This window comes from Cherax quadricarinatus, chromosome 19 (genome assembly GCF_038502225.1).
Source record: "Cherax quadricarinatus isolate ZL_2023a chromosome 19, ASM3850222v1, whole genome shotgun sequence".
NCBI lineage: Eukaryota > Metazoa > Arthropoda > Malacostraca > Decapoda > Parastacidae > Cherax > Cherax quadricarinatus.
The window spans coordinates 42,038,468-42,065,909 of NC_091310.1; the positions used below are offsets into that span (position 1 = coordinate 42,038,468).

A 27,442-nucleotide genomic window follows, 5' to 3' on the forward strand; every position below is an offset into this window, starting at 1 on the left:
AGAGGACCTGTCGACCCCCAAAGGGTTAAGGGTTAATAAGGCTACATGTAACCTAGGCACTACCAGTCTGGTATAAACCTTGGTAATAAATACTGACAAGTTAGTTTAGAAAAACACGTATGGATAGTTGAAAGCAAAAGTTGTAAGCAAAAGACTTGGCAGACGATGCACCATCCCCCCAATGAAAAGCAGGGGTGTCACTAGCACGTTAAGAGACCATACAATAAGTGTCAGGGGCCCGAGACTGTTCAACTGCCTCCCAGCATACATACCTGGAGTTTACCTGGAGAGAGTTCCGGGGGTCAACGCCCCCGCGGCCCGGTCTGTGACCAGGCCTCCTGATGGATCAGAGCCTGATCAACCAGGCTGTTGCTGCTGGCTGCACGCAAACCAACGTACGAGCCACAGCCTGGCTGATCCGGAACTGACTTTAGGTGCTTGTCCAGTGCCAGCTTGAAGACTGCCAGGGGTCTGTTGGTAATCCCCCTTATGTGTGCTGGGAGGCAGTTGAACAGTCTTGGGCCCCTGACACTTATTGTATGGTCTCTTAACGTGCTAGTGACACCCCTGCTTTTCATTGGGGGGATGGTGCATCGTCTGCCAAGTCTTTTGCTTTCGTAGTCAGTGATTTTCGTGTGCAAGTTCGGTACTAGTCCCTCTAGGATTTTCCAGGTGTATATAATCATGTATCTCTCCCTCCTGCGTTCCAGGGAATACAGGTTTAGGAACCTCAAGCGCTCCCAATAATTGAGGTGTTTTATCTCCATTATGCGCGCCGTGAAAGTTCTCTGTACATTTTCTAGGTCGGCAATTTCACCTGCCTTGAAAGGTGCTGTTAGTGTGCAGCAATATTCCAGCCTAGATAGAACAAGTGACCTGAAGAGTGTCATCATGGGCTTGGCCTCCCTAGTTTTGAAGGTTCTCATTATCCATCCTGTCATTTTTCTAGCAGATGCGATTGATACAATGTTATGGTCCTTGAAGGTGAGATCCTCCGACATGATCACTCCCAGGTCTTTGACGTTGGTGTTTCGCTCTATTTTGTGGCCAGAATTTGTTTTGTACTCTGATGAAGATTTAATTTCCTCATGTTTACCATATCTGAGTAATTGAAATTTCTCATCGTTGAACTCCATATTGTTTTCTGCAGCCCACTGAAAGATTTGGTTGATGTCCGCCTGGAGCTTTGCAGTGTCTGCAATGGAAGACACTGTCATGCAGATTTGGGTGTCATCTGCAAAGGAAGACACGGTGCTGTGGCTGACATCCTTGTCTATGTCGGATATGAGGATGAGGAACAAGATGGGAGCGAGTACTGTGCCTTGTGGAACAGAGCTTTTCACTGTAGCTGCCTCGGACTTTACTCTGTTGACGACTACTCTCTGTGTTCTGTTAGTGAGGAAATTATAGATCCATCGACTGACTTTTCCTGTTATTCCTTTAGCACGCATTTTGTGCGCTATTACGCCATGGTCACACTTGTCGAAGGCTTTTGCAAAGTCTGTATATATTACATCTGCATTCTTTTTGTCTTCTAGTGCATTTAGGACCTTGTCGTAGTGATCCAATAGTTGAGACAGACAGGAGCGACCTGTTCTAAACCCATGTTGCCCTGGGTTATGTAACTGATGGGTTTCTAGATGGGTGGTAATCTTGCTTCTTAGGACCCTTTCAAAGATTTTTATGATATGGGATGTTAGTGCTATTGGTCTGTAGTTCTTTGCTGTTGCTTTACTGCCCCCTTTGTGGAGTGGGGCTATGTCTGTTGTTTTTAGTAACTGTGGGACGACCCCCGTGTCCATGCTCCCTCTCCATAGGATGGAAAAGGCTCGTGATAGGGGCTCGTGAAGGGGGATTACCGACAGACCCCTGGCAGTCTTCAAGCTGGCACTGGATAAGCACCTAAAGTCGGTTCCTGACCAGCCGGGCTGTGGCTCGTACGTTGGTTTGCGTGTAGCCAGCAGCAACAGCCTGGTTGATCAGGCTCTGATCCACCAGGAGGCCTGATCACAGACCGGGCCGCGGGGGCGTTGACCCCCGGAACTCTCTCCAGGTAAACACTCCAGGTATGCAAACACTAGGACATATTTATTAGAAAATGTTTCAGTACTAGGACCTTGATCAAGGCCCTAGGACTGAAACGTTTTCTAATAAATATGTCCTAGTGTTTGTTTACGTGTTTTTCTAAACCATCTACCAGTCTAGAATACTTTCATCCCTGAATTAAGGATTAAAGTCAGCTCAGCATATACACACTAAGAGCTATATATCTCTCAGTGTATATAAAACTCAGTTAAAAAATAAGAAAAACAAATACATACCAAATATAAGAATATACAGTACAGTGGACCCCCGGTATTCGATATTAATCTGTTCCTGAGAGCTCATCGAATACCGATAATATCAAAAACTGAATCAATTTTCCTCATAAGAAATAATGGAAATCAAATTAATCCATGCAAGACACCCAAAAGTATGAAGAAAAAAATTTTTACTACATGAAATATTAAGTTTAATGCAATAGAATAATTACAATAACAATAAAATAATTGACACTTACCTTTAATGAAGATCTGGTGATGATTGATGGGATGGGAGGAGGGGAGAGGTGTTAGTGTTTAGAAGGGGAATCCCCTTCCATTAGGACTTGAGGTAGCAAGTCCTTTTCTGGGGTTACTCCCCTTCTTCTTTTAATGCCACAAGGACCAGCTTGAGAGTCACTGGACTTCTGTCGCACAACATAACTGGCAGCCTCACCATGCCTAATCACACTATGTATGCCACTACAATTCTTAAATCTTTCAAACCAACCTTTGCTGGCCTTAAATTCACTCACATCACCACTAGTTGCAGGCAATTTCTTTACCAAATCGTCATGCAACTGCCTAGCCTTTTCACAAATGATCGCTTGAGAGATGCTATCTCCTGCTATCTGTTTTTCATTTATCCACACCAATAACAATCTCTCAACATTTTCTAACATTTGCGGTCGCTGTTTCTTAATCACAGTTGCACCTTTTGCAAGAACAGCTTCCTTGATTGCCGTTTTCCTGGCCACTATAGTAAAGATGGTTGATTGGGGTTTATTATACAACCTGACCAGCTCTGACACACGCACTCCACTTTCGTACTTTGCAATTATCTCTTTCTTCATTTCGTAAGTCATTAGCGACTTTTTTCTCGAAGGGTTGGCACTAGAAGCTTTCTTGGGGCCCATGGTGACTTATTTTGCAGAAACAAGCACCAAACACAGTGATAATATGGAATGTACCAAATGTATCCTTAGATGCGCGCACACTGGCTGGCTTGTAAACACTAGCACACACGGGGCAGTTCAGGCCACACGTGGACAGGTCTCGTACGAATCGTATCAAATACCGGGTTTTCAATCGAATACCGAGGAAAAAAATTTTGCGTTAAAATACATCGAAAACCGGATTTATCGAATACCGATGCCATCGAATACCGGGGGTCCACTGTATAACATACATTAAGTCATTAGAGTATAACCCTTTTGCTGTATAAACTGAATACCTCCAGCTTAATATATACCTCCAGCTCAATATATTTTAGGTAAATTAAAAATGTTCTGAAATATAATTAATATTCTCTTTCAAGGTGCATTTTGTCATCATCTTGGCAAATACCTCTGCATTAATAGAAACTCAAGAATGAAAATTTACAGACCTAGAGCTCTGGTTGCAAAGTTGACCATTGCAGACTGGAGACGGTCAGGACGTAATGCCTGAATAAGAAGCAGATGCTGGAACCCAGAAAGCTTTTGACCGAGCTGAACTGGTAAATCAGTCTCACAATGGCTGGATCTAGCAAAGCCTGACCACATCGACAAATCATCCAGATGCAGCATCTCATACATGGTTGGGAAAGTTTGCTGTTATGTAAAGATGTTAATCCACATTAGTATTATACAAAAACTTAAATGCATTTTCATGAGATTTATAGTAGCATACAGGTCCCCAACTTATAACATTAATGTGCTCCCAAAGGCTTACTGTAATATAGGAAGGCCCCAACTTATGACATTTATGTGTTCCAAAAAACTTACTGTAAGTTGAATGTTTAGTATATGGAAGTTATTTTTCCATAAGAACCCATGTTATATGGATTAATGTGTTCCTTAGCTATAATTTTCCATATCTGATTTAATTTATTTTCTTTTCCCCAAGAATTGCTATCAAATATTTTACCTTTAATGTGCCTTTTCATTTTCAGATACTCTACAACAAAACTATTTCTATGATATGTACATATTAAGCAATAAAATAATACAAATAAATATTTTAAAATACATTGTGTAAAGTATTTACCTTGACTGTTAATCCTGTCTTGCTCACTGGAAGAAATGTTTATTGCTTATTTTAGGATTTGTAAGTAGACCCCACTGTCAGAAGCATGAGTCCCTAGTGCCAATGTCTGAAAAACCTTACCTTGACCATCATCAATTGAGGCCCTACCGTACTGAATTTGCTGGCCAACTGGAACCCTTTTTTTCCCTTAAAATACCTTAAAATATCACCCTTCTTCCAAGTGGTTGAATATTTGCCTTTTCACTTTATGCCAAACGAACTTGCTGATCACAATGATGGTCTTCGTTTACTTTTGGTCAGTACTAGCATTTGTTGATGACAGACAACAAAATAGATATGATGAGCTTATTCCCATCACAATACTGTACTGTTTCCATATACTGTAGTAATGTCCACCACTATCACTTGTAGCATGTGCCTGAGAGTATGGCATAGGAAGGGTAATTACTATGTGCCCAGGCTATAGTGGGAAAAGGAGGGTAATGGTTAGGGTAGCAAGTAAATGGATGTGACAAGAAGGGCAATGGTAAAAATAGCAAGTAACTGGGTGTAACAAGAAGGGGTTGCAATGTTGGCTAGCACATGCCTGAACCATTATGTGGAAGGAGAACAGTGGTGGGTGTAGCAGCTACTTGGGAGTGTGGCAGGGCAGGCTGCAGTGTGAGTAACCTTGTCTGAATAGCAGTATGTCAATCTTTATAATGTACAGGCCTCACCACTCTCTTAACCTTTTCCAAAGTCTCCATATATTCCACCCTTTTTATATCACTTTTGTAAAAACCTACAATATGCAAACTTTTTCTCCCCTACCACTTTCTTTACCTCATCATTCCACCAATCACTTCTCTTCCTTCCCACACTCACTCTCCTATATTCACAAACTTCTGCTGCACACTAACACTGCATTCTTAAATCTACCCCATACCTCTTCAACCTCCTCATTACTCTCACCAGCCTTTCTCCCAACAGTTGCTTATATCTTATCCTAACTACCTCCTCCTTTGGTTCAGAAATTTTCCCCTCTCTCTCTTACTTGCTCATGCTATTCTCCTTGTGCCCCATCTACTTCTTACTCTCACTGCTGCTGCAACTAAATAATGATCTGATATATTTCTTGCCCCACCCCCTCTAAGAACATGCACATCTATAAGTCTGGAGTATACCTGGAGAGGGTTTCGAGGGTCAATGCCCTCACAGCCTAGTCTGTGACCAGGCCTTATGATGGCTGTTACTGTTGGCTGCACACAACCCAACGTATGAACCATAGCCTGGCTGGTCTGGTACTGACTTTAGGTGCCTGTCCAGCACCTTCCTGAAGACAGCCAGAGGTCTACTGGTAATCCCCCTTATGTATGCTAGGAGGCAGTTGAACAGCCTTGGGCCCCTGACACTTATTGTGTTAGGGGGAAATGCAATTAATCCGTTCCAGACACCCAATAGTATGAAAAAAAAAAAAATTTGCACATGAAATATACATGATACATGCACAACAAATACTACATGAAGAATAAATGACACTTACCTTTATTGAAGATTTATTGATGAGTGATCAGATGGGAGGAGGGGAGATGGAGGTGTATTATTTTTTGGAAGGGGAATCCCCTTCCATAAGGACTTAAGGTACCAAGTCCTTTTCCGGGATTACTTCCCTTCTTTTTTTAATGCCACTGGGAACAACTTGACAGTCACTGGACCTCTGTCGCACCAAAAATCTGTCCATAGAGTTCTGTATCTGGTGTTCCTTTAAGATTTTCCTAAAATGGGCCACAACATTGTCATTGTAAGTCACCAGCATGGCTTGCAATAGCTGTGTCAGGGTGATGTTCTTCCATAAAGGCTTGCACCTTTGTCCACATTGTACAAATGTCCTTAATTGTTGAAGAAGGCAACTTCCTCCATCTCTCTCTCCCCTCTGAAGCAGTTTCCTCAGTTGTGGCCTCTTGCTGTTGCAGATGCTCTTGCAGCTCATCAGTGGCTAGTTCTTCATCGTCGTCCTCCACCAACTCTTCCACATCCTCCCCACTAACCTCCAACCCCATGGACTTCCCCAATGACACAATATATTCCACAACTGGTGTAGGCTCCTCAGGATTAGCCCCAAACCCTTCAAAAATCCCTCTCTTGCACACATTGTGGCCACAATTTCCTCCAAGCAGAGTTTAAGGCCCTGTTAGTCACTTCCTCCCAAGCCTTACCTATAAGGTTCATGCAACTGAGGATACTAAAGTGATCTTTCCAAAACTCTCTTAGGGTCAATTCAGTGTCTGAGGTCACTTCAAAGCACTTTTGAAACACTGCTTTGGTGTACAGTTTTTTTGAAATTTGAAATGACCTACTGGTCCATGGGCTAGAGGAGAGGAGTGGTATTAGGAGGCAAAAACTTCACTTTGATGAAGCTCAACTCCCCCGCAATTCGCTCTGGCAAGTCTGGAGGATGAGCAGGAGCACTGTCTAATACCAGGAGGCACTTGAGTGACAATTTATTTTCCAGGAGGTATTTTTCACAGTGGGGCCAAACACATGATAGAACCAATCATGGAAAATGTCCCTAGTGACCCATGCCTTACTGTTTGCCCTCCACATCATACACAAATTACAGTGGACCCCCGCATAACGATTACCTCCGAATGCGACCAATTATGTAAGTGTATTTATGTAAGTGCGTTTGTACGTGTATGTTTGGGGGTCTGAAATGGACTAATCTACTTCACAATATTCCTTATGGGAACAAATTTGGTCAGTACTGGCACCTGAACATACTTCTGGAGTGAAAAGATATCGTTAACCGGGGGTCCACTGTAGCCTTGACAACACTGCTATTCTTGAACACTCTGGGAGTTTCAGAGTGATACACGAGTAAAGACTCCACTTTGCAATCCTCACTAGCATTACTACAAAACATTAGAGTTAGCCTGTCTTTCACAGGCTTGTGTCCTGGCAGTGCTTTTTCCTCCTATGTAATGTAGGTCTTGTTTGGCATTTTCTTCCAAAGCAGGCCTGTTTTGTCACAATTAAACACTTGTTGAGGTTTTAATTTTTCAGTGTCTATGTACTCCTTGAATTCCTGCACATATTTTTCAGCCGCTTTTTGGTCACAACTGGCAGCCTCACCATGCCTTATCACACTGTGTATGCCACTATGATTCTTAAATCTCTCAAACCAACCCTTGCTGGCCTTAAATTCATTAACATCACCACTAGTTTCAGGCATTTTCTTAATGAGATCTGCATGCAACTGCCTTGCCTTTTCACATATTACAGACTGAAAAACACTATCTCCTGATAATTGTTTTTCATTTATCCACACCAACAACAGTCTCTCCACATCTTCGAGTATTTGTGATCTCTGTTTTGAAAACATACTTGCACCTTTTGCAACAACAGCTTCCTTGATTGCTTTTCTGTTGGTCAAGATAGTAGCGATGGTTGATTGGGATTTGTTATACAACCTGTCCAGCTCGGAGGCACGCACTCCACTTTCATATTTTGTGATTATCTCTTTCTTCAATTCGACAGTAATTCTCACCCTTTTTTACCACAGGGTTGGCACCAGAAACTTTCTTGGGGCCCATGTTGGCTTATTTAGCAGATACAAGCACTAAAAACAATGGAATAATATAAAATGTATACGTGGAACCGTCTGCACTGGCTTGTAAACAATGGCACACTAGCTGAAGGCAGGGCAGCTGAGGCGCGCTTGGGCTGGACGGACAGGCAGACGCGTTCGGGACGAATGTCCTTATCTGAGTTTTTCATCGTTGGTCGAGCCAATATTTTTACACAAAAACGCATCATTACCCGATTTTATCATTAGTCGTTGCCATCATTGGTCGAGGGTCCATTATAAATGATTATACAATGATCTTGTTTAAAAATGCTGTGTGATAAATATACTGGCATAGGTTTCTTACATTAATCCTTTCATTGTTGGGCCCGTAATATTATGGCTTGCAAGCCAGTGTCAGTCTTGTAATACTATGCCAAAATTCTAGCAACTTCCAATTTTGCAGGAGAAAGCTGGTAGCCCTAAATATGAGAGAATGGGTCTGAGTGGTCAGTGTGTGCAGTATAAAAAAAAATCCTGCAGCATGCAGTGCATGATGAGACAAAAACTCTGACAGTGTATTCAGTTTAAAACAGAGACTTTGCAGTTTACCTGGAGAGAGTTCCGGGGGTCAACGCCCCCGCAGCCCGGTCTGTGACCAGGGGTCTCGACAGTGAAAAGGTTAACCCCTTGACTGTCGCAACCCAAAATCCTGAGGTGTCTCCTGGTGTTGGGAAAAAAAAAAAAAAAAATCTTATGAAATGATAGAGAATCTTTTCCCGATAGTAATGACACACACAAAAAAGACGAAATTTGATGGAAAACTTATGGAATTGTGCTCTTGCGAAGTTAGTGACCTCAGCGATATTTACGAATTGGCAATTTCGCCCACTTTGAGCCCTATTTTTAGCTAATTCCATTGTTCCAGTCGACCAAACTCATAGCTATTTCTTTAGAACTCCATTTTTTCTATCGATTGAATACAAGAAACTGCCCATTTACTGATTTCAACTACCCAATAACATGGTCAGAAATTTACAATTTGGCCAATTTCATGCAAATTAAAAAATATTCCAATTTCAAAATAGGGTCCAGAATGAACAAAGCAGACATTCCTGGCTCTAAAATAACATTTTCTTTGTTCATCAGTCATGTCTCCAGGCCCCTCTGATATTACTCTTGCTTTCTATTTTGAATTTTTATTCAAACAAAAAATAGAAGATTTACTGTTATGCAGACTACTGCAATACTGTAATAATTGTATAAATAATGCCAATCCATTCATGACTGCATATTAGAATGGCTAGTTGGACATTTATTGGACAATGACATCATTTGTTTACTTTTGAACATCGGCAAAAATCAAACATTTCCCCTACTTTGAGCTCCATTTAAAGGATCTTTTCATTGTAAAACCAATCAAAATCACCTCTATTTCTATAATATATTTTCCATTCTATCAAATGAGACCAAGAAAATGAGAATAAAACCATAAATACTATACGAAAATACACCACAAAGTCGGCGTTTTAATCCAAAAACACGGTCGGAGTTTTTTTTTTCTCTTTGTGCACTGCATGCTGCAGGATTTTTTTTATATAGTGCACACTGACCACACAGACCCATTCTCTCACATGTGGGCCTACCAGCTTTCTCCTGCTTGATTTGAAGCCGCTAGAATTTTTTAGTATATATACGTCAAACACGGTGGCTCGTAAGACATATACATATGACTGAAACAGTCAAAGGGTTAATACTGTATAGTAATGAAATATGAATGTATGTATTCTCAGTAACTCTCAACTAACTTTCAATAACGAAATTGCAAATGCACGTTCTTCATCAATCCACTTTGGAAGAGCTTCTTTGACTTCTGTTGCATCAGTTCTAACATCTGTCACCAACTGGCCAATGAAAGCCTCCCATTCCTGAAACAAGTATTTGATTTTCATTTTCATTTTTTTTTTTAGGAAATTTCACCCTAAATAAAATAAAATACGTATAAAAAGAACAAAAACCTAACAACTTATTTGTAGTACTTTGTCTTTCATATAAAATTAGTGATTCATGAAGGCATTCTCAAAAATAGTTATTATGAACAAGTTTTCTTACCTATGAATTCAGTTAATACTGAGAATATGAAATGGAATAATCATGCTCACATTTTCTCTGAAAAGTTCTGGGTACATGCCATGTACGAGGTGTAAGGCAAACATGAGACGATCTGCCTTGAAGAGGGAACGACTAATGTAGCTATATACCAGATCAATCAAGGCTCTCTGCAGTGATTTGATGCGTTGATCTGTACTGCTTCCATCCTACGAATGTTTGAAAAATTATTTAAAAAAAGACAAAAAGTATCAATGTGGTATATGAGTGTTTGATACTATATATCAGTGGGTAACAAACATTCACTAGAATGCTGCTGAAAAATAAATGAAATACTTAAAGTTTGGTGGACACAGAATGTGATAAAAATCTAGTGTATAAAATTCTTACCTGAGGTGTTTGCAAAGCTTTATGGAAAAGATTATGGAAAGCTCCAAGACTGAAGCGATACATATTATTTAGCTTTGAGAGGTCTGATATGACAAAATAAAGATTAGCAGCTGCCTGTGACAGAGGTAAATATGCTTTCCGCTCATTTTCAAGAGATTCTTGGAGAGATCCAGACTCTTTCAGTGAGGATTCAATTGTAGCAGAACTAGATTTGGCTTGCTCTAATGATGCCAATAATTCCTGGGGAAAAAATATATGTTATTCAAAAAGACCTAAAATACAGTGCAGTATTATGTAACTATAGCACTATATGGATAACATGGTAAATTGCTTGAAAAATTATTTTTCTTATCTAAATTTAAAAATAATACTGTAGATTTTTTAGGGATGCTTAATTTTGAGTAAAATTTTACTGATGAAAAATATTTTACATTGAAACAGTTGTATCTTGCCCAGCACTACATTTTTTTTCTTTCAACACAATGGCCGTCTCCCACTGAGGCAGGGCGACACAAAAAAGAAACACTTTCGCCATCATTCAACACTTTCGCCATCATTCAACACTCTCACCATCATTCAAACAATATCACTATTTTTTCAGAGGTGCCCAAATATGACAGTTTAGATGTCACTCCAAATGGCCAATATCCCAAACCCCCTCTTTAAAGTGCAGACATTATACCTCTCATCTCCAGGACTCAAGTCCCGCTAACCGGTTGCCCTGAATCCCTTCACAAAATATTGCCCTGCTCACGCTCCAACAGCTCGTCAGGTCCCAAAAACCATTCGTCTCCATTCACTCCTATCTAACACACTCACACATGCATGCTGCATGTGTAGGCCCCTTGCACACAAAACCTCTTTCACCCCCTCCCTCCATCCTTTCCTAGGAGGGCCCCTACCCCTCCACTACATATTTATACACCCTCCAAGTAAACCTATTTTGCTCCATCCTATCTAAATGACCAAACCACCTCAATAACCCCTCTGAATAATACTTTTAGCAACTCCACACCTCCTATTTTCCACACTATGAATTCTCTACATAATATGTATACCACACGTTGCCCTTAGACACAACATCTCCACTGCCTTCAGCCTCTTTCTCGCTGCAATATTCACAACCCATGCTTCACACCCATTAAGAGTATTCGTACCACTATACTCTCGTACATTCCCTTCTCTGCCTCCATGGATAACATTTTTTTTATCTCTATAGATACCACAGAATATTGCTAGATATAGTATACAGCATATAAAATTGATTATCTAACTTTGTTTTCCAGGATATTGCCTTGTGATTCAGCAAGAGTTGTCAGGAGATGATCTTCCAAAGTCACCAACTGTATTTTCAGGTCTTCTTCTTGCCGCAGAAGATCAGTTCTCCTTACTTCCAGTTCAGGTTTTTCTACCTGCAGTGTTGCTGCTAAGAGCTAGGGAAACACAAATTTATATTATTTCTATATTTCTGTCTATTAATGTCATGCTATTTTGTGTAACAATCAGTAAAAGAGAGTATGGTTCTTGTGGAACCTTAATCACATTACAACTTTATCTTCAAGAACCAAACAGCAAGATAAGCGTTCATTCACAAAAGCCCTTAATTAAGGTCACTTTTGCAATATCATGTAGACAGACATTAAAAAATGAAGGTTTTAGGAAAAAGAAAGGACTGCATGATAATGAGTCAGAGAAGGTCTGTCAAAAGAATCTTTCACCTGTCCTGTCAATCCAGCACGTGTGGTGGTGAAGTTAATTGAGGTAAGGATGGACATAGCGTTGGGTGGTAGCTCTGGAGCAGGGTTACGGGTTACCAAGAACAACTGGAAGTTTTCATTGTAGTCAAGAATTTTGTCTCCCAGCTCAACGACATACCTAGGGCCTGCAAACGGTCTTGACCTTAACCAGTAAACTTTCCAAACGTAGATCTACGTTCACTCGCTAGCACTCCGAACATAGATCTACATTTTATTTTACTTGCTTTCAAATGTAAAAAAAAGTAGATCTTTGTTTGGAACACTACGCGAGTGAATCTAGATCTACCTTTGGACAGTTTAAGGATTAAATTACACTGTACTTTAGAGATGGACATATGAAAATTAAAACTGTACAATATATTTAATCTTAAAGTTTTTAATACTGTACAAACCTCTAAATATACTACACAGATGCTAGTTAATCAAAACATAGGATACACACATTTATAATACAAATAGATCTCAAAGAGCCTGCTATAGATAGATAGTTAATATCAAAGAGCCTGCTATAGATAGATAGTTAATAAGTGATAATAATGGCAAAAAATAAAGAGAAAAAAAGTAGTAATGAGAGCCATGATCTTCCTGCAAAATCAGATTTTTCAGTCCATGATTTATATCTCCAGCAATAAAGTAGAGAGAACAGTGATTTCTTAATTAAAAGTAATTAAAATAAAGGAAGCCAAAATAAACAAGAACACATACATGCACCAAGAAAGTGCAAGCAAGATGCCTCTTCAGACTACTGAATGAGTTCAAAGTGCACTTACCTTGACTGATAAGTTCTCCTCTGAGCAGTGGGAACAGAAGTGGCTCTAACTTATCAACTTCCTGGATAATGAGGGTCTTCCCAAACCTGACACATCAATAAAAATGCAATTAGGCATCATTTTGTTCATGTTTCCCTAAGCCTACATTTACCCTTCTTTCTCCAAACCAAACCCACATGGAAGACACACACAATGAACTTCGCATCTCAGGCTGATGAATCAAATGAAGCCCCTTCTGGTAGCCATGCCAGATTATATAAGTGTTGCAACACTTACAGTATCTGTCCTCCTTATGCACCTTTATCAACTTGCATTCAGTCTCTAGCAATCTATCTTAATTTGCTCTCCCTTTGTTTTGCTCATATCTTATTCTTTCCTTCCTTCCTGGAAATTTCTAGCAATTCATGTCTGCTTCTTATCTCCTTTCCATGCCTAAAGACCAACTTACACTTTCATGCTAGGGCGGTGTACATCCATAGTTTCAATTTCCCAGATACTATAAAGTACATGTATATCTTTAAATAGAGTAATCTAAGGACATTTACTACAACTGACCAGTATTTTCACAGCAGTTATGTGCCTTATTTGTTGTGATGGTACCAAATTCTCAGATAGTGTAGGGTATGTGGCTGTCTTTCTAAATAGAGCAATTCAAGGCCATTTACTAAAGCTACTCACAGAATAAGTGGGGTTTGAACCCATGGCAGGAAGTCTTAAAACTGACAAACTAGTGATATAACCACTGTACCATGCTGGCCTAATAAGATTTGCCCAAATAGGTGAATTTCTATACACACTAGGAAGGTTAGCATGGGCCCCATGTGACCACAATGCAAAATTTTACAGATGAATCTCACATCAACATGGTTGTGGCAACCTCTGGTGAAAGTTCCATCAAAGCTGTTACTTGCCAGTATTCTTCTAGAGACTTCAAAACTGCTAATAACAGCACTGGCCAGAGTTAGAGAACAACAAAGTGTTGTTAATCAAAGTGTAATTGTACTCCTGGCCTTCTTTTTCCCAACTGTCAGGCATGGGAAATTGTGCTCACATGTTTACAAATCAGCCATATGCAAATGACACTGACACCACATGGTGAGATGCCTGGCACACCTCTGCAAGGACTGCCTGGTGGCTCTAACAGTTTACCATACACTGGGAATATAAGAATGGTATAAAATACTGACAAATAGTTAAGTAAGACACATGTGCAACAATTAGATATCTTTATTCCAAAATGTTTCACCTACACAGTAGGCTTCTTCATTCAAATACAGAGGAGGCAGCAGAAGCAGTGGAAATTTAAAGATGATATAAAAGTCCATCACCCTCGACAAGGGTGATGGACTAATTACATAATCTTTGTACTTCCACTACTTTTGTTGTCACTCCCACTGCTTTTGCTGCAACCACTGTATTTTAATGAAGAATCCTACTATGTAGGCAAAAATGTCTTGGAATAAAGATACCTAATTGTTGCACATCTATCTTACTTCACAATATACGTATTGACAACTAACTCATCTATCAGACAGCATGCAGAATTTATTTTCAACATCAATGCCCTGGCAACTTTAATTGCCCTCCTTGCTAAAAGTTCCCCTATAATGTACTCTCTGTATGCCTTTTTAACAGAAACTAACCTATTGCCTTCACTAACCCTCAACCCTACTAATCCCTAACCTTACAACTTAATCCACCACCCTATGGAAAATTGCAATGCACATAAAAGGCCCCAAGATCTGGAATTTAATACTCAAACCAGCAAAAGGTCTCCTGTCTGCCAATCAATTAAGGACTATAATTAAAAATCACCTCATCTTCCAAACCTAACTATACCAACACTATATTATGCCTGAAATCACAGAACCAGTTTGAAACTCCTCAAAAAATCCCAAATGACTAAAAATCACTATATCAATTTAAAATATCAATACACACTTAAAACTGTACTATTGTAGTTAATGCTAATTGTAATACTCTTTGCTACCTCTCTTATAAATTTTATTATAAAATGTTTAGTAATATTACATAAAAAAAAAGTACCACTCCATAACCTGTATTAGGATTAGTCTGCCCAGAATGCTCATGCACACTAGTGACTTTGTGTTTAACATTATTTTATTACAAGTAAACTACACACTGTATACTGCACAAAGAAATAAAAATTATTTTAATTTAATTTAATTTTATGACTCATAAGCATTCAGCACTTATTTTGAATATACTACTTTAATAATAATACAGTATAAACACATTAAAAAACAGTATCATTACACCCTTATTTAAGACCCGCTTTTATTAAGACAATTCCATTTCTTTCCGTCACACACACTAATAAGTGTATCACCTTCCTCATCAAAGTACTACATACTACAGCACTAAAATCAAGACATAAATATACATCACTCAAAATGAGTTCAAAAGATTAGGTAATGGCGTGTGTTGTGTGTGAAATGCTGGAAGCTCAATCCCCCTTGAGGCCTTGGCTCTCTGACCTCTCATATGGGAGTAGAGAGTCACCACCCAGCTGTGACAGGGGTCCTGGTTAATAGTAAACAATGCTTGATTAAATTGTAAAATTTCTCAAACTACAGAAAATCCTTGCCTCACAGCCAACTCAAGTGTTGTTGCAAACTTTGGATCTTGCTGAGTTGTAAGCTCTACAGTTGATCCTCGAAGATGTTCGCATAGCCAAGCAGTAGCACGAGAGGATGGATCAATGAGGAAAGGTCTCAGCCTACACTGTATCAAAGAAAACAAACCCAATCTTTAAACTTTTCTAAAAATGCAAAAATGATTAAAATGTATATCTGAACTGCAATCAAAGTATAATCATTCATTGTTTTAATCTGCATACAAATATCCTTCCTGATAATTCTCCAAAATTTAGTTTATTAAAAATACAAATTATATACCTGGACTATAAAAGTGACACCATTTGGGTGGTAATGCTTAACAAATAATTTGCAATATATAATAAAAAAAACCATTATCATCCTGTTAAATTACAAAATGCAATTAAATTGCAAGAAATTCATTACATATGTATCATCCTTAAGTACCTTAAAACATTAGATCTCTTACAAGCTTAACTCAAAACTGGAAGATAATGTATGCCACTGAAAATCTACAAAATGTGTGGTACATGTGTGTGTGTGTGTGTATAAACAGTGTGATAAATTACACTGATGCATCATACAGAAATGTGATTAAAAATTAACAGCTTGAAAACATAAAATAAATCTCAATTTGTGTAATATTTCCACTTAATTACATATGGGAGAATTATTAAATAAATATGGTTTATTACTAAAGTATTGTCAAAGTTGTAGGTTGGTAGACAGCAACCACCTAGGGAGGTACTACCATCCTGCCAGAATGTGAAACAGAAACCTGTAACTGTTTTATATGATGGTAGGATTGCTGATGTCTTTTTTCTGTCTCATAAACATGCTGGATAACAGGTATATCTTACTACTTCTACTTACATTAAAGTCACACTACACAGGCATGCACATGCATACATATACATACATACATCTAGGTTTTTCTTCTTTTTCTTAATAGCTCTTGTTCTTCTTTATTTCCTCTATTCTCCATGGAAAAGTGGAAAAGGATCTTTCCTCTGTAAGCCATGCGTGTCATATGAGGCGACTAAAATGTTGGGAGCAATGGGCTAGTAACCCCTTCTCCTGTATACATTACTAAAAAGGAGAAGAAAATCTTTTTAAAACTGGGATGCTTGAATGTGCATGGATGTAGTGCAGATGATGATGATTGCTGATGTTATTAATGAAAAGAAGTTGGATGTCCTGGCCCTAAGCGAAACAAAGCTGAAGAGGGTAGGTGAGTTTCAGTGGGGAGAAATAAATGGGATTAAGTCAGGCATATCTGAGAGAGTTAGAAGTTATGGAAGGAGAAGACGGAATATAAATGTATAAATTCAAGGATTATGTGGATTAAAATAAGTGTGTATGCACCTGGAGAAGAAAGGAGTGTAGAGGAGAGAGGAGAGATTTTGAGAGATGTTAAGTGAATGTATAGGAACTTTTGAAACAAGTGAGAGAGTAATTGTGGTAGGGGACCTAAATGCTAAAGTAGGAGAAACATTTAAAGAAGGTGTGGTAGGTAAGTTTGGGGTGCCATGTGTAAATGATAATGAGAGCCCTTTGATTGAACTTTATATAGAAAGGGGTTTAGTTATAGGTAATACATATTTTAAGAATAAGAAGTAAAATAAGTATACAAGATATGATGTAGGGCATAATGACAGTAGTTTGTTGGACTATGTATTGGTAGATAAAAGACTGTTGAGTAGATTTCAGAATGTACATGTTTATAGATGGGCCACAGATATATCAGATCACTTTTTAGTTGTAGCTACAGTGAAAGTAAAAGGTAGATGAGATACAAGGAAAACAGAAGCAGCAAGTAAGAGAGAGGTGAAGGTTTATAAACTAAAAGAGGAGGCAGTTAGGGTAAAATATAAATAACTATTGGAGGATAGATGGGCTAGTGAGAGTAAAGGCAATGGGGTCGAAGATGTATGGGGTAGGTTTAAGAATGTAGTGTTAGAGTGTTCTGCAAAAGTTTGTGGTTACAGGAAAGTGGGTGTGGGAGGGAAGAAGAGCAATTGGTGGAATGATGTAAAGAGAGTAGTAAGGAAGAAAAAGTTAGCATATGAGCGGATTTTACAAAGTAGAAGTGATGCAAGGAGGGAAGAGTATATGGAGAGAAAGAGAGAGGTTAAGAGAGTGGTGAAGCAATGTAAAAAGAGAGCAAATGAGCGAGTGGGTGAGATGTTATCAATAAATTTTGTTGAAAATAATAAAAAGTTTTGGAGTGAGATTAATAAGTTGAGGAAGCCTAGGGAACGAATGGATCTGACAGTTAAAAATAGGAGAGGAGAGTTATTAAATGGAGCATTAGAGGTACTGGGAAGATGGAGGGAATATTTTGAGGAATTTTTAAATGTTGATGAAGATAGGAAAGCTGTGATTTCGTGTATAGGGCAAGGAGGAATAACATCTTATAGGAGTGAGGAAGAACCAGTTGTGAGTATGAGGGAAGTTCGTGAGACAGTGGGTAGAATGAAAGGGGGTAAGGCAGCTGGGATTGATGGGATAAAGACAGAAATGTTAAAACCAGGTGGGGATATAGTTTTGGAGTGGTTGGTGCTATTATTTAATAAATGTATGGAAGAGGGTAAGGTACCTAGGGATTGGCAGAGAGCATACATAGTTCCTTTGTATAAAGGCAAAGGGGACAAAAGAGAGTGCAAAAATCATAGGGGAATAAGTCTGTTGAGTACACTTGGTAAAGTGTATGGTAGAGTTATTATTGAAAGAATTAAGAGTAAGACAGAGAGTAGGATAGCAGATGAACAAGACTTTTAGGAAAGGTAGGGGGTGTGTAGACCAAGTGTTTACAGTGAAATATATAGGTGAACAGTATTCAGATAAGGGTAAAGAGGTTTTTGTGGCATTTATGGATTTGGAAAAGGTATATCATAGGGTGGATAGGGGGGCAATGTGGCAGATGTTGCAGGTAGTATATCAAATTAAAGTTTATTCTCTATAAGGATTACAATGCAAGGTTTACAGATTTTGGTTATTGTGTGGTTTACATGTAGTAAGATACTAATTACAGAGGGGGCCACTAGAACACCTAGCATGGCTAGGCATTTCGGGCAAACTTAGATTAATTCTTAACCCTAAATTATAACAAATTGTGGAGTAAGTTGACTAAATACTAAGTGACTAAATATTAAGTGACAAATACTAGTTTGTGAGTTTAGCAATGTGAATGCTTTTGTTTTGGTACAATACATAGTTTCTATATTGAAGTATCACAGTATGACTAGTTAGGAATCATTATTTTAAGATTAGGATACATATGGAACAGGAAGTAGGTTACTGAAAGCAGTGAAGAGTTTTAACGAGGATAGTGAGGCTCAGGTTAGAGTATGTAGGAGAGAGGGAGATTACTTCCCAGTAAAAGTAGGCCTTAGACAAGAATGTGTGATGTCACTGTGGTTGTTCAATATATTTATAGATGAGGTTGTAGGAGAAGTGAATGTGCGGGTCTTGGCGAGAGGTGTGGGGCTAAAAGATAAAGAATCTAACACAAAGTGGGAGTTGTCACAGTTGCTCTTTGCTGATGACACTGTGCTTTTGGGAGATTCTGAAGAGAGGTTGCAGAGGTTGGTGGATGAGTTTGGTAGGGTATGTAAAGGAAGAAAATTAAAAGAGAATATAGGAAAGAGTAAGGTGATGAGGATAACAAAATGATTTGGTGACAAAAGATTGGATATCAGATTGGAGGGAGAGAGTATGGAGGAGGTGAATGTATTCAGATACATATTTAGGAGTGAATGTATCAGCAGATGGGTCTATGAAGGATGAGGTGAATCATAGAATTGATGAGGGGAAAAGGGTGAGTGGTGCACTTAGGAGTCTGAGGAGACAAAGAACTTTGTCCATGGAAGCAAAGATGGGAATGTATGAGAGTATAGTTATACCAACACTCTTATATGGGCGTGAAGCATGAGTGGTGAGTATTGTAACAAGGAGAAGGTTGGAGGCAGTGGAGATGTCATGTCTGAGGGCAATATGTGGTGTGAATATAATGCAGAAAATTCATAGTTTGGAAATTAGGAGAAGGTGTGGGATTGCCAAAACTATTATCCAGAGGGATGAGGAGGGGTCGTTGAGGTGGTTCAGACATGTAGAGAGGATGGAACAAAATAGAATGATTTCAAGAGTGTATAAATCTGTAGCGGAGGGAAAGCAGGGTAGGGGTTGGCCTAGGAAAGGTTGGAGGGAGGGGGTAAAGGAGGTTTAGTGCATGAGGGGCTTGGACTTCCAGCAAGCATGCATGAGCGTATTTGATAAGAGTGAATAGAGACAAATGGTTTTTAATACTTGACGAGCTGTTGGAGTGTGAGCAAAGTAACATTTATGAAGGGATTCAGGGAAACCAGCAGGCCAGACTTGAGTACTGGAAATGGGAAGTACAGTGTCTGCACTCTGAAGGAGGGGTGTTGATGTTGCAGTTTTATAACTGTAGTGCAAGCACACCTCTGGCAAGACAGTGATGGAGTGAATGATGATAAAAGTTTTTCTTTTTCGGGTCACCCTGCCTTGGTGGGAATTGGCCGATGTGTTAATAAAAAAAAAATGACACCAATTTTAGCTAATGAGTAGTGACTCACTCCAAGGTCTCTTTCATTATGCTATCGTAGTAACATATTTTAAGAATAAAATAGTCATATTAGTTCATAACCTCATCAGACTGTTGCATTCTTCCTTTAAATTTTCTTAGTAAATCTTAAACGTATAGGCCTAATCAGAGACAGAACTGGGAGACAAGGAATCCCAGAAAAACATCAGTCTGATAGAGCTGTGAGGAAAGGATTCCCAGAACACCATCAGGGTAGGTAGCTTTCCATGTGCTCATATACAGTCTTTTTCTTATCTAAGTCCACTGTTATTCTAGTACAGAAATAAACACAGAAACGGAAGGAAACTGAGATACAGATCAAGAAGTATAGTTTAGTCAATTTGAGACAATTATTTGTATATATACACTATATTAAATGAACATATGTATGCATTTATTTTATAAATAGAATGAGAATGTCTCTTCAGTTGCCTTGGAGGTAACCGGTACTTTTCTTAAGATTCTGTGAAGTGAGCTGTTGCTTCAAACAAGTGACATAATTTAGTCACCTTTAATATATTTAGCCAGGAACAAGTGGTTCATCAACTGTATCAATGCACCATAGAGGTATTGTAATTTTGGATATTACATTACATACACATTTTCACTTTACAAATTAAAGATGTCTTTGTATAATAAAAGGAATATCTAATTTGATATTACTAAAACTAAAATTAATAAATGCAAGTTTTCTAAGTGACATCTAAAACACACAACACAAAGAGCTGGTGTGAATGTTAAGGTGGAACATACCAGTTGTGAGGCGTCTTCATGCATGTAGTACACTATATTGTGATCAAAACCATACAATAATACTTCAGTTAAACTTACCCTGCCTTGGTGAAGGTCAGCCAATTTCTTAAAAACTATTGTAACACTGTATGCAATTTTGCAAATTCTTCAAACTCTGTTTAAAATTTCACTTGAATATCTGAAACATTACAACTTGACTTTCTGCTAGTTAAAAAAAATTCAGTTACTATAGTGCTCCCCAAAAATATTTATTTTACTTTTTCTCTTTTCTTTACATTCATGTACACTTTCATTTAATTTACCAGAATTATTTTCATTATCAAGTCCTTGCTACTTCTTGATCTAACCAATGTACATCGTTACCTCATTTTCTGACTCAAAATCACTCCCTGGGCCTTGTGCTACCTTAAAGTTTGAAATAATAATGGCATAAAGACAATGATCTAGCATTATGGTATGCCTGAAATGACCTCATAATGTTTCAACAAATGATGTAAGATGTGATTAAAGAACTGTATAGAATAAATTTGCAAAACAGTTTAATTAAAATTGAAATTAAAGAGAGCAAGCAGTTGTAAAAAGATGTAGAGATATGCAAGATATATGTTACCATAAACAATGAGGGTGTCAAGCTGGAGCAATACCATTTACATAAAGAAGATTGAAGAACAATACGTATAATAATTTTTTTTAACACGTCAGCCATTTCCCACCGAGGCAGGGTGACCCAAAAAGAAAGAAAAAACTTTCTTCATTCAACACTTTCACCATCATTCAAACATAATCACTGTCTTTGCAGAGGTACTCAGATACAACAGTTCAGATGTCCCTCCAAACTGCAAATATCCCAAACCCCTCCTTTAACCCTTTCACTGTTGGTGCTGTAGTACTACAGCTTACAAGCCAGTGTTGGTGCAGCCTAGTGGCTTCAAATCTAGAGGAAGAAAGCTGGTAGACCTACACATGAGAGAATGGGTCGGAGTGATCAGTGTGTGCAGTATAAAAAAATCCTACAGCACACAGTGCATAATGAGAAGAAAGATATATTACAGAAATTGAGATGATTTTGAATGGTTTTTGGACTAAAAGTACTTTGAAATTGAGCTCAAAGTAGCAGAAATGTTCGATTTTTGCCGATGTTCAAGAGTAAACAAATCACACCACACGTCCAATACACATCAACTAGTGAGTCTAATATTCTTTCACAAATGCGCTGATATTATTTATACCATTTTTACAATAATGCAGTAGTCTCAATAACAGTAAATCTTCTATTTTTTGTGTGAATAAAAATTCAAAATGGAAAGCAAGCGTAATATAAGAGGGGCCTGGAGACGTGACTAATGAACAGAAAAAATGTTATTTTAGTGCTAGGAATGTCTGCATTGTTTATTCTGGCCCCTACTGAAATTGGTCTTACTTGAATTGTGTATGAAATTGGTCAAATTACCAATTTCTGATTACTTTATTGGCTAGTTGAAATCAGTGAGTGAGAAGTTTCTTGTACTCAATCGATAGAACAAATAGAATTCTAGTGAAAGAGCTATGAGTTTGGTCAACTGGAACAATGGAATTGGCCAAAAATAGAGCTCAAAGTGGGCAAAATCACCAATACTTAAATATCAATGAGACTGCTAACTTCGCGAGAATGTAATTCCGTAAGTTTTCTATCAAATTTCATACCTTTGGTGTCATTACCATAGGGAAAAGATTCTCTATCATTTGATAATAATTTTTTTTTTTTTTTTTTTGAAAATTTTTCGACACTGAGAGCAAGTTTGTGAGCAGGGTCTCAACAGTGAAAGGGTTAAAGCACAGGCATTGTACTTCCAATTTCCAGGACTCAAGTCTAGCTAACCAGTTTCCCTGAATCCCTTCACAATATTACCCTGCTCACAATCTAACAGCTCGTCAGGTCCTAAAAGCCGTTCATCTCCATTAACTTCTATTTACCATGCTCATGAACGCTTGCTGGAAGTCCAAGTCCCTTGCACACAAAACTTCCTTCATCCCCTCCCTCCAACCTTTTTGAGGATGACAAAATATACCAACAAATTTATTAGGATAAAAATAAGTGTCCACAGATTTAAATACAGGAAATCCTCTTATAATGAGACTTCACACAGTGTGATTTTATGGGAACTTGTTTGAAGAAAGTAAACAAAAATTTTAATACCATGTGAAAATCTTGGTATTGCATATCATAAGTCATTAAAGAATCTTTCTAACATGCAAAATATTACTGCTACAGAACATAACACAGAATTTAGTTAAACATAAAATTTGGGTACATACTATATGACTTAGTACACAACACCTCTCCTTTTACTGACAACTCATTCCACCTACAACTGCATTCTTGTGATTATTCAAGAAAATAAAAAAAATTACTGTTACAGCATACTAAAAGTTTAAGGAAAAACACACACTTCGATTGTAAAAATTCCACAGGAATAATCTCTGCATAGTTGTAAGCTCTACAGAATGACAGTCAATACTCATGAAAGAATATACTGTATCCCAGTGTATCATATATAGAAAGTAAGGAGGAATAATTATTTAGAAAAGGAAGAGGGTATAAATGAAAAAATGCACTTTGGTGTTTCATTTGAATTGTGATGTTCATACACCTCTGGAAAGACAGCTAGAGAATGAGTTATGGTGACTATACTTCCTACTTTGGATTATCCATCCTTGTTTAAAAACAGCCAATATGAAAAAAAAAAAAGTCTGTAGATATAATGAGCTGATAAGCATCTTCTAGATTTCTTTTACATGTCTCCACAATTAAGGTAACTGATGAACAAGATAGAGTGTAGAGCAGTAAGTGTAGCCAGTGGAAGTGTTGCAGCTGAAACAGTCTTGTGCAGTGGAAACAGTCTTTAGTTGTAAGATGACAATCCACTAACAAATGCGAGTCAACTGATGACTCATTTGGTCCGACTTGGACCCCGTGCAGGTTATTTGTTTATCATTCCAGTCACAGTATTGTGCCTTTTTTTGTTATTTAACATATTCCACTTCTGTAATACTGATTACTTTACACAGTAACCAAACACAGATTCATGAAGACACAATTTGTCTGCACTCTGAAGGAGGGGTGTTAATGTTGCAGTTTTATAACTGTAGCGTAAGCGCGCCTCTGGCAAGACAGTGATGGAGTGAATGATGACAAAAGTTTTTCTCTTCCAGGCCACCCTGCCTTGGTAGGAGAAGGCCAATGTGTTAATAATAATAATAAAAAAAATGTCTAGTTCAACTTACACAAAACTCCAGTAACATGTGCAGTAGAGCATTAACAAAACAAGCAAATCATTAACATGTGGCAAGAAAAATTACCACGTTTTAGTAATACTCATTCTCCATGTGTAAAAATAGCATAAAATTTTTTAAAAATTATGAAAAGTTAAAAACAAATTTTTGTTACAGTGCAGCTGTTGTCTGTATTATATTACACACAACAGCTGTATTTTACAATACTGTAACACTCTACAGTATTCTAATATTATACTGCATGTATAATAAATGTACCATGCAAGCAGGGCATGATAAGACTGAAAGACAGATTATTACTGTTACAGTATATGTTACTGTATCTAGTGAAAGTGCTATACCATGTGGGTCAGTCAGTGGTGCATGGCATGAGGAAAGTTGACAGAAGAGGGAAAGTGGTAGAAAGGTTGAAGGTAAATACAAGAGCAAAAAGGAGACAGTCACAGTTGGTACAGTAAATTAGAAGGGCAGACAGCATATATCAGGGTCTAAGAAAGGTTGTAAATGAAGTTAGTGTATTTTTAAATGAATGTGACAATACAAAGATGTTGGATCATCAACACGAACTGACAATTCTTACAGTAGTGCCACGTGTGAGTGTGGTGTTGCCAATACAATGATGCAAGAATACCATTTCCCATAATTAAGAGATAAAGCGATAATGGTTGTATGCCTAACCTTGGTCAAATTAAAAACATTCCTTGTCGATTTTCAATGATGGAAGTCATATTAATTATTTTCCCACATGTTATTTAACTTCAGAATGAAGTTCTGGTATGAAACTACCTATGAAATTGGTACAGTAATATAAAAAAGCTCTCAAAACACAAATCTGCTCAGTACTGGGGTGTCACTGCATTATTTTATATGAATGTAAATAAAGTTTTAAAGGCTGTACCTAACTTTAAACCAAACAAGCACTAGTCAGAGCAATGTATGCAGTGCATACAAGAATAAAATCTGAATATCACTCGAGATGACCTTCTGTGATGCAAATAATACTTCTCTTCAAGTCTGAAAAGGTGATTGTCTAAAAAATTATCTGAGGTCTGGCAAATATAACTCTGAACTCCAATCTGTTCCAAAAACAAGAATATGTATATACAACCTCATACTTTAAATGCAAGTACACTTCATTATATAACAAGTGAAACTCTCTGTACCCATTGCAATGTTAAAATCAAAACATTACATACTGGTTACCACACAAGGCATAACTCACTATTGTTTTTTAAGTGTGCATTAGAGAGCTTCAGAAGAATAGCTGAATATATACTGAGAAAAGTTTGCTGCTTATGTCCAGATAAATAGAATGAAGTGACTTCCTATGAAAGCAGGCGATTAATCCATGAAGCCAAAGCCTAGGAGATGGAGAATCCCCTCTCAATTTTATCCACACAAGAAGGTGATTACAATAATTTAGTTATAGAATAATTGATTCATTAAACTATATATAAATATCTTTTAGGGTAAATAAAACTTTGCACAAGACAAATATGCTCTACCTCTGAAAATTTTACTAAGCTACTTTTGCTGGACACTACTAAGGTTACAGTTTGTGCAGCAGCAACCATCCAGTTCTCCATCACGCAAGTGGCAGAAAGTGGGGTACAAGGAGTCTATCTTTACTACATTATGCATGTAGAACATCAAATTACACTTTGTTTCCATGTGAGTTATGACAGATCTCAGATTGTCTTGGTTTCTGCCATTCTTCATATTGAAAGGAAAGATTTTAAAACAGATCAGACCTTGAATAGTGTAAAGCCTTGTGACAACAATGTGTATTCTACATAATCACTGTCTCTCTGTCTTACCTGCAACTATGTACACACAGTATCAAGGCCATGTTTGCTTATTAATAAATATCATTTATTTATATATAATCTAGGTAAAAGAATGAGGTGATAAGTGTTGTAAGTACAGTAGTTCTGATTGTACAGTAATAATGTTGGCAAATATTACTTATCGATAACTTCATCTGCTGTCTCCCATTATACCTCGGTGGGAGACTGAGGTATAGTGTCTTAAATTGTTTTTATTATTCTTGGTATTATTATTATGATGTACGTGTACTGTATTATTATTATAGTATTATTATTTTTATGTAATGTACTATTATTACATTATTATTATTATTATGTACTGTATTATTATTACAGTATTATTAATATTATGTCTGTTGTTTATCATGTTTACTTTGGGGAGGGAGAATTTAAATTTAACTGGTTTCATAAATATATAAACCAAAGACTTCACATAATTTGCAAAAAGAAATTTGAATTAATTTTTACGTATATAATACTGAACTGTTCCAAACTGTTCCAAATATTCAGTGCTTTAAATGATCATAGTACAGTACAGTATTTGTCATATCAAAGGAAATTACCTTTTATGAATATATGAGGAGCTATCAAAAAGTTCCTGGACTGCTGTGAAAAAAAGTACAGTATACAGTGGACCCCTGGATATTGTAGCCATCTGATTTCGTAATATTTGGTAATCATAACGTTTTTTTTGTCAAAATATTGGCTCAGTGATTGTCATATACCTCGGTAATAGTCATTCGTCCCAAACGCATACGAGCAACCCCGAGCGGCCTGGAGCAGCCCCACACACCATCCCACACCATTCACAGTCAGTCTGCCATTGTTTATCAGCGAGTAACCATCACCCCACAGGTTCATACTATACATTTCATAATATTCCATTTTTTTTTTGTGCTTGCAACTGCTAAATAAGCCACCATGGGCCCAAAGAAAGCTTCTAGTGCCAGCCCTTTGGTAAAGAAGGTGAGAAACACCATAGAATTGAAGACATCATTGCAAAATATGAAAGTGGAGTACGTGTGGCAGAGCTTACAAGGTTGTATAAGAAACCCCATAGAACCATTGCTTCCATCATGGCCAGGAAAAAGGAAATCAAGGAAAGTGTTGTTGTGAAAGGTGCAAATATGCTCACAAAACAGATCGCAAATACTTGAAGATGTGGAGACTTTGTTGTTGGTGTGGATCAACCAAAAACAGTTAGCAGGAGATAGTGTCATGCAGTCGATAATTTGTGAAAAGACAAGGCAGTTGCATGATGATCTTGAAAATGCCTGGAGCTAGTGCTGATGTTAGTGAATTTAAGGCCAGCAAAGGCTGGTTTGAGAGATTAAAGAAGCATAGTGGCATACACAGTGTGGTAAGGGAGGGTGAGGCTGCAAGTTCTGACAAATATGTGGCTGAAAAATATGTTCAGGAATTCAAGGGGTACATAGAGGCTGAACAATTCAAACCCCAACAAGTGTTC

General features: G+C 37.9%; 1 protein-coding gene across 3 annotated transcripts in view; it reads right to left on the reverse strand.

Annotated features, from left to right (window-relative positions):
• Positions 1–27,442, reverse strand: part of btv (dynein cytoplasmic heavy chain beethoven) — a 289,769-nt gene that overhangs the window by 50,949 nt on the left and 211,378 nt on the right. For all 3 annotated transcript variants that reach the window (XM_070086734.1, XM_070086733.1, XM_070086735.1), the window contains 8 exons: positions 15,507–15,643; positions 12,899–12,984; positions 12,090–12,253; positions 11,646–11,804; positions 10,372–10,611; positions 10,035–10,190; positions 9,681–9,800; positions 3,688–3,892 (listed from right to left, as the gene is read on the reverse strand). In XM_070086734.1, coding sequence (XP_069942835.1) covers positions 3,688–3,892; positions 9,681–9,800; positions 10,035–10,190; positions 10,372–10,611; positions 11,646–11,804; positions 12,090–12,253; positions 12,899–12,984; positions 15,507–15,643 — 1,267 coding nt within the window. The remainder of the gene's footprint in view (positions 1–3,687; positions 3,893–9,680; positions 9,801–10,034; positions 10,191–10,371; positions 10,612–11,645; positions 11,805–12,089; positions 12,254–12,898; positions 12,985–15,506; positions 15,644–27,442) is intronic.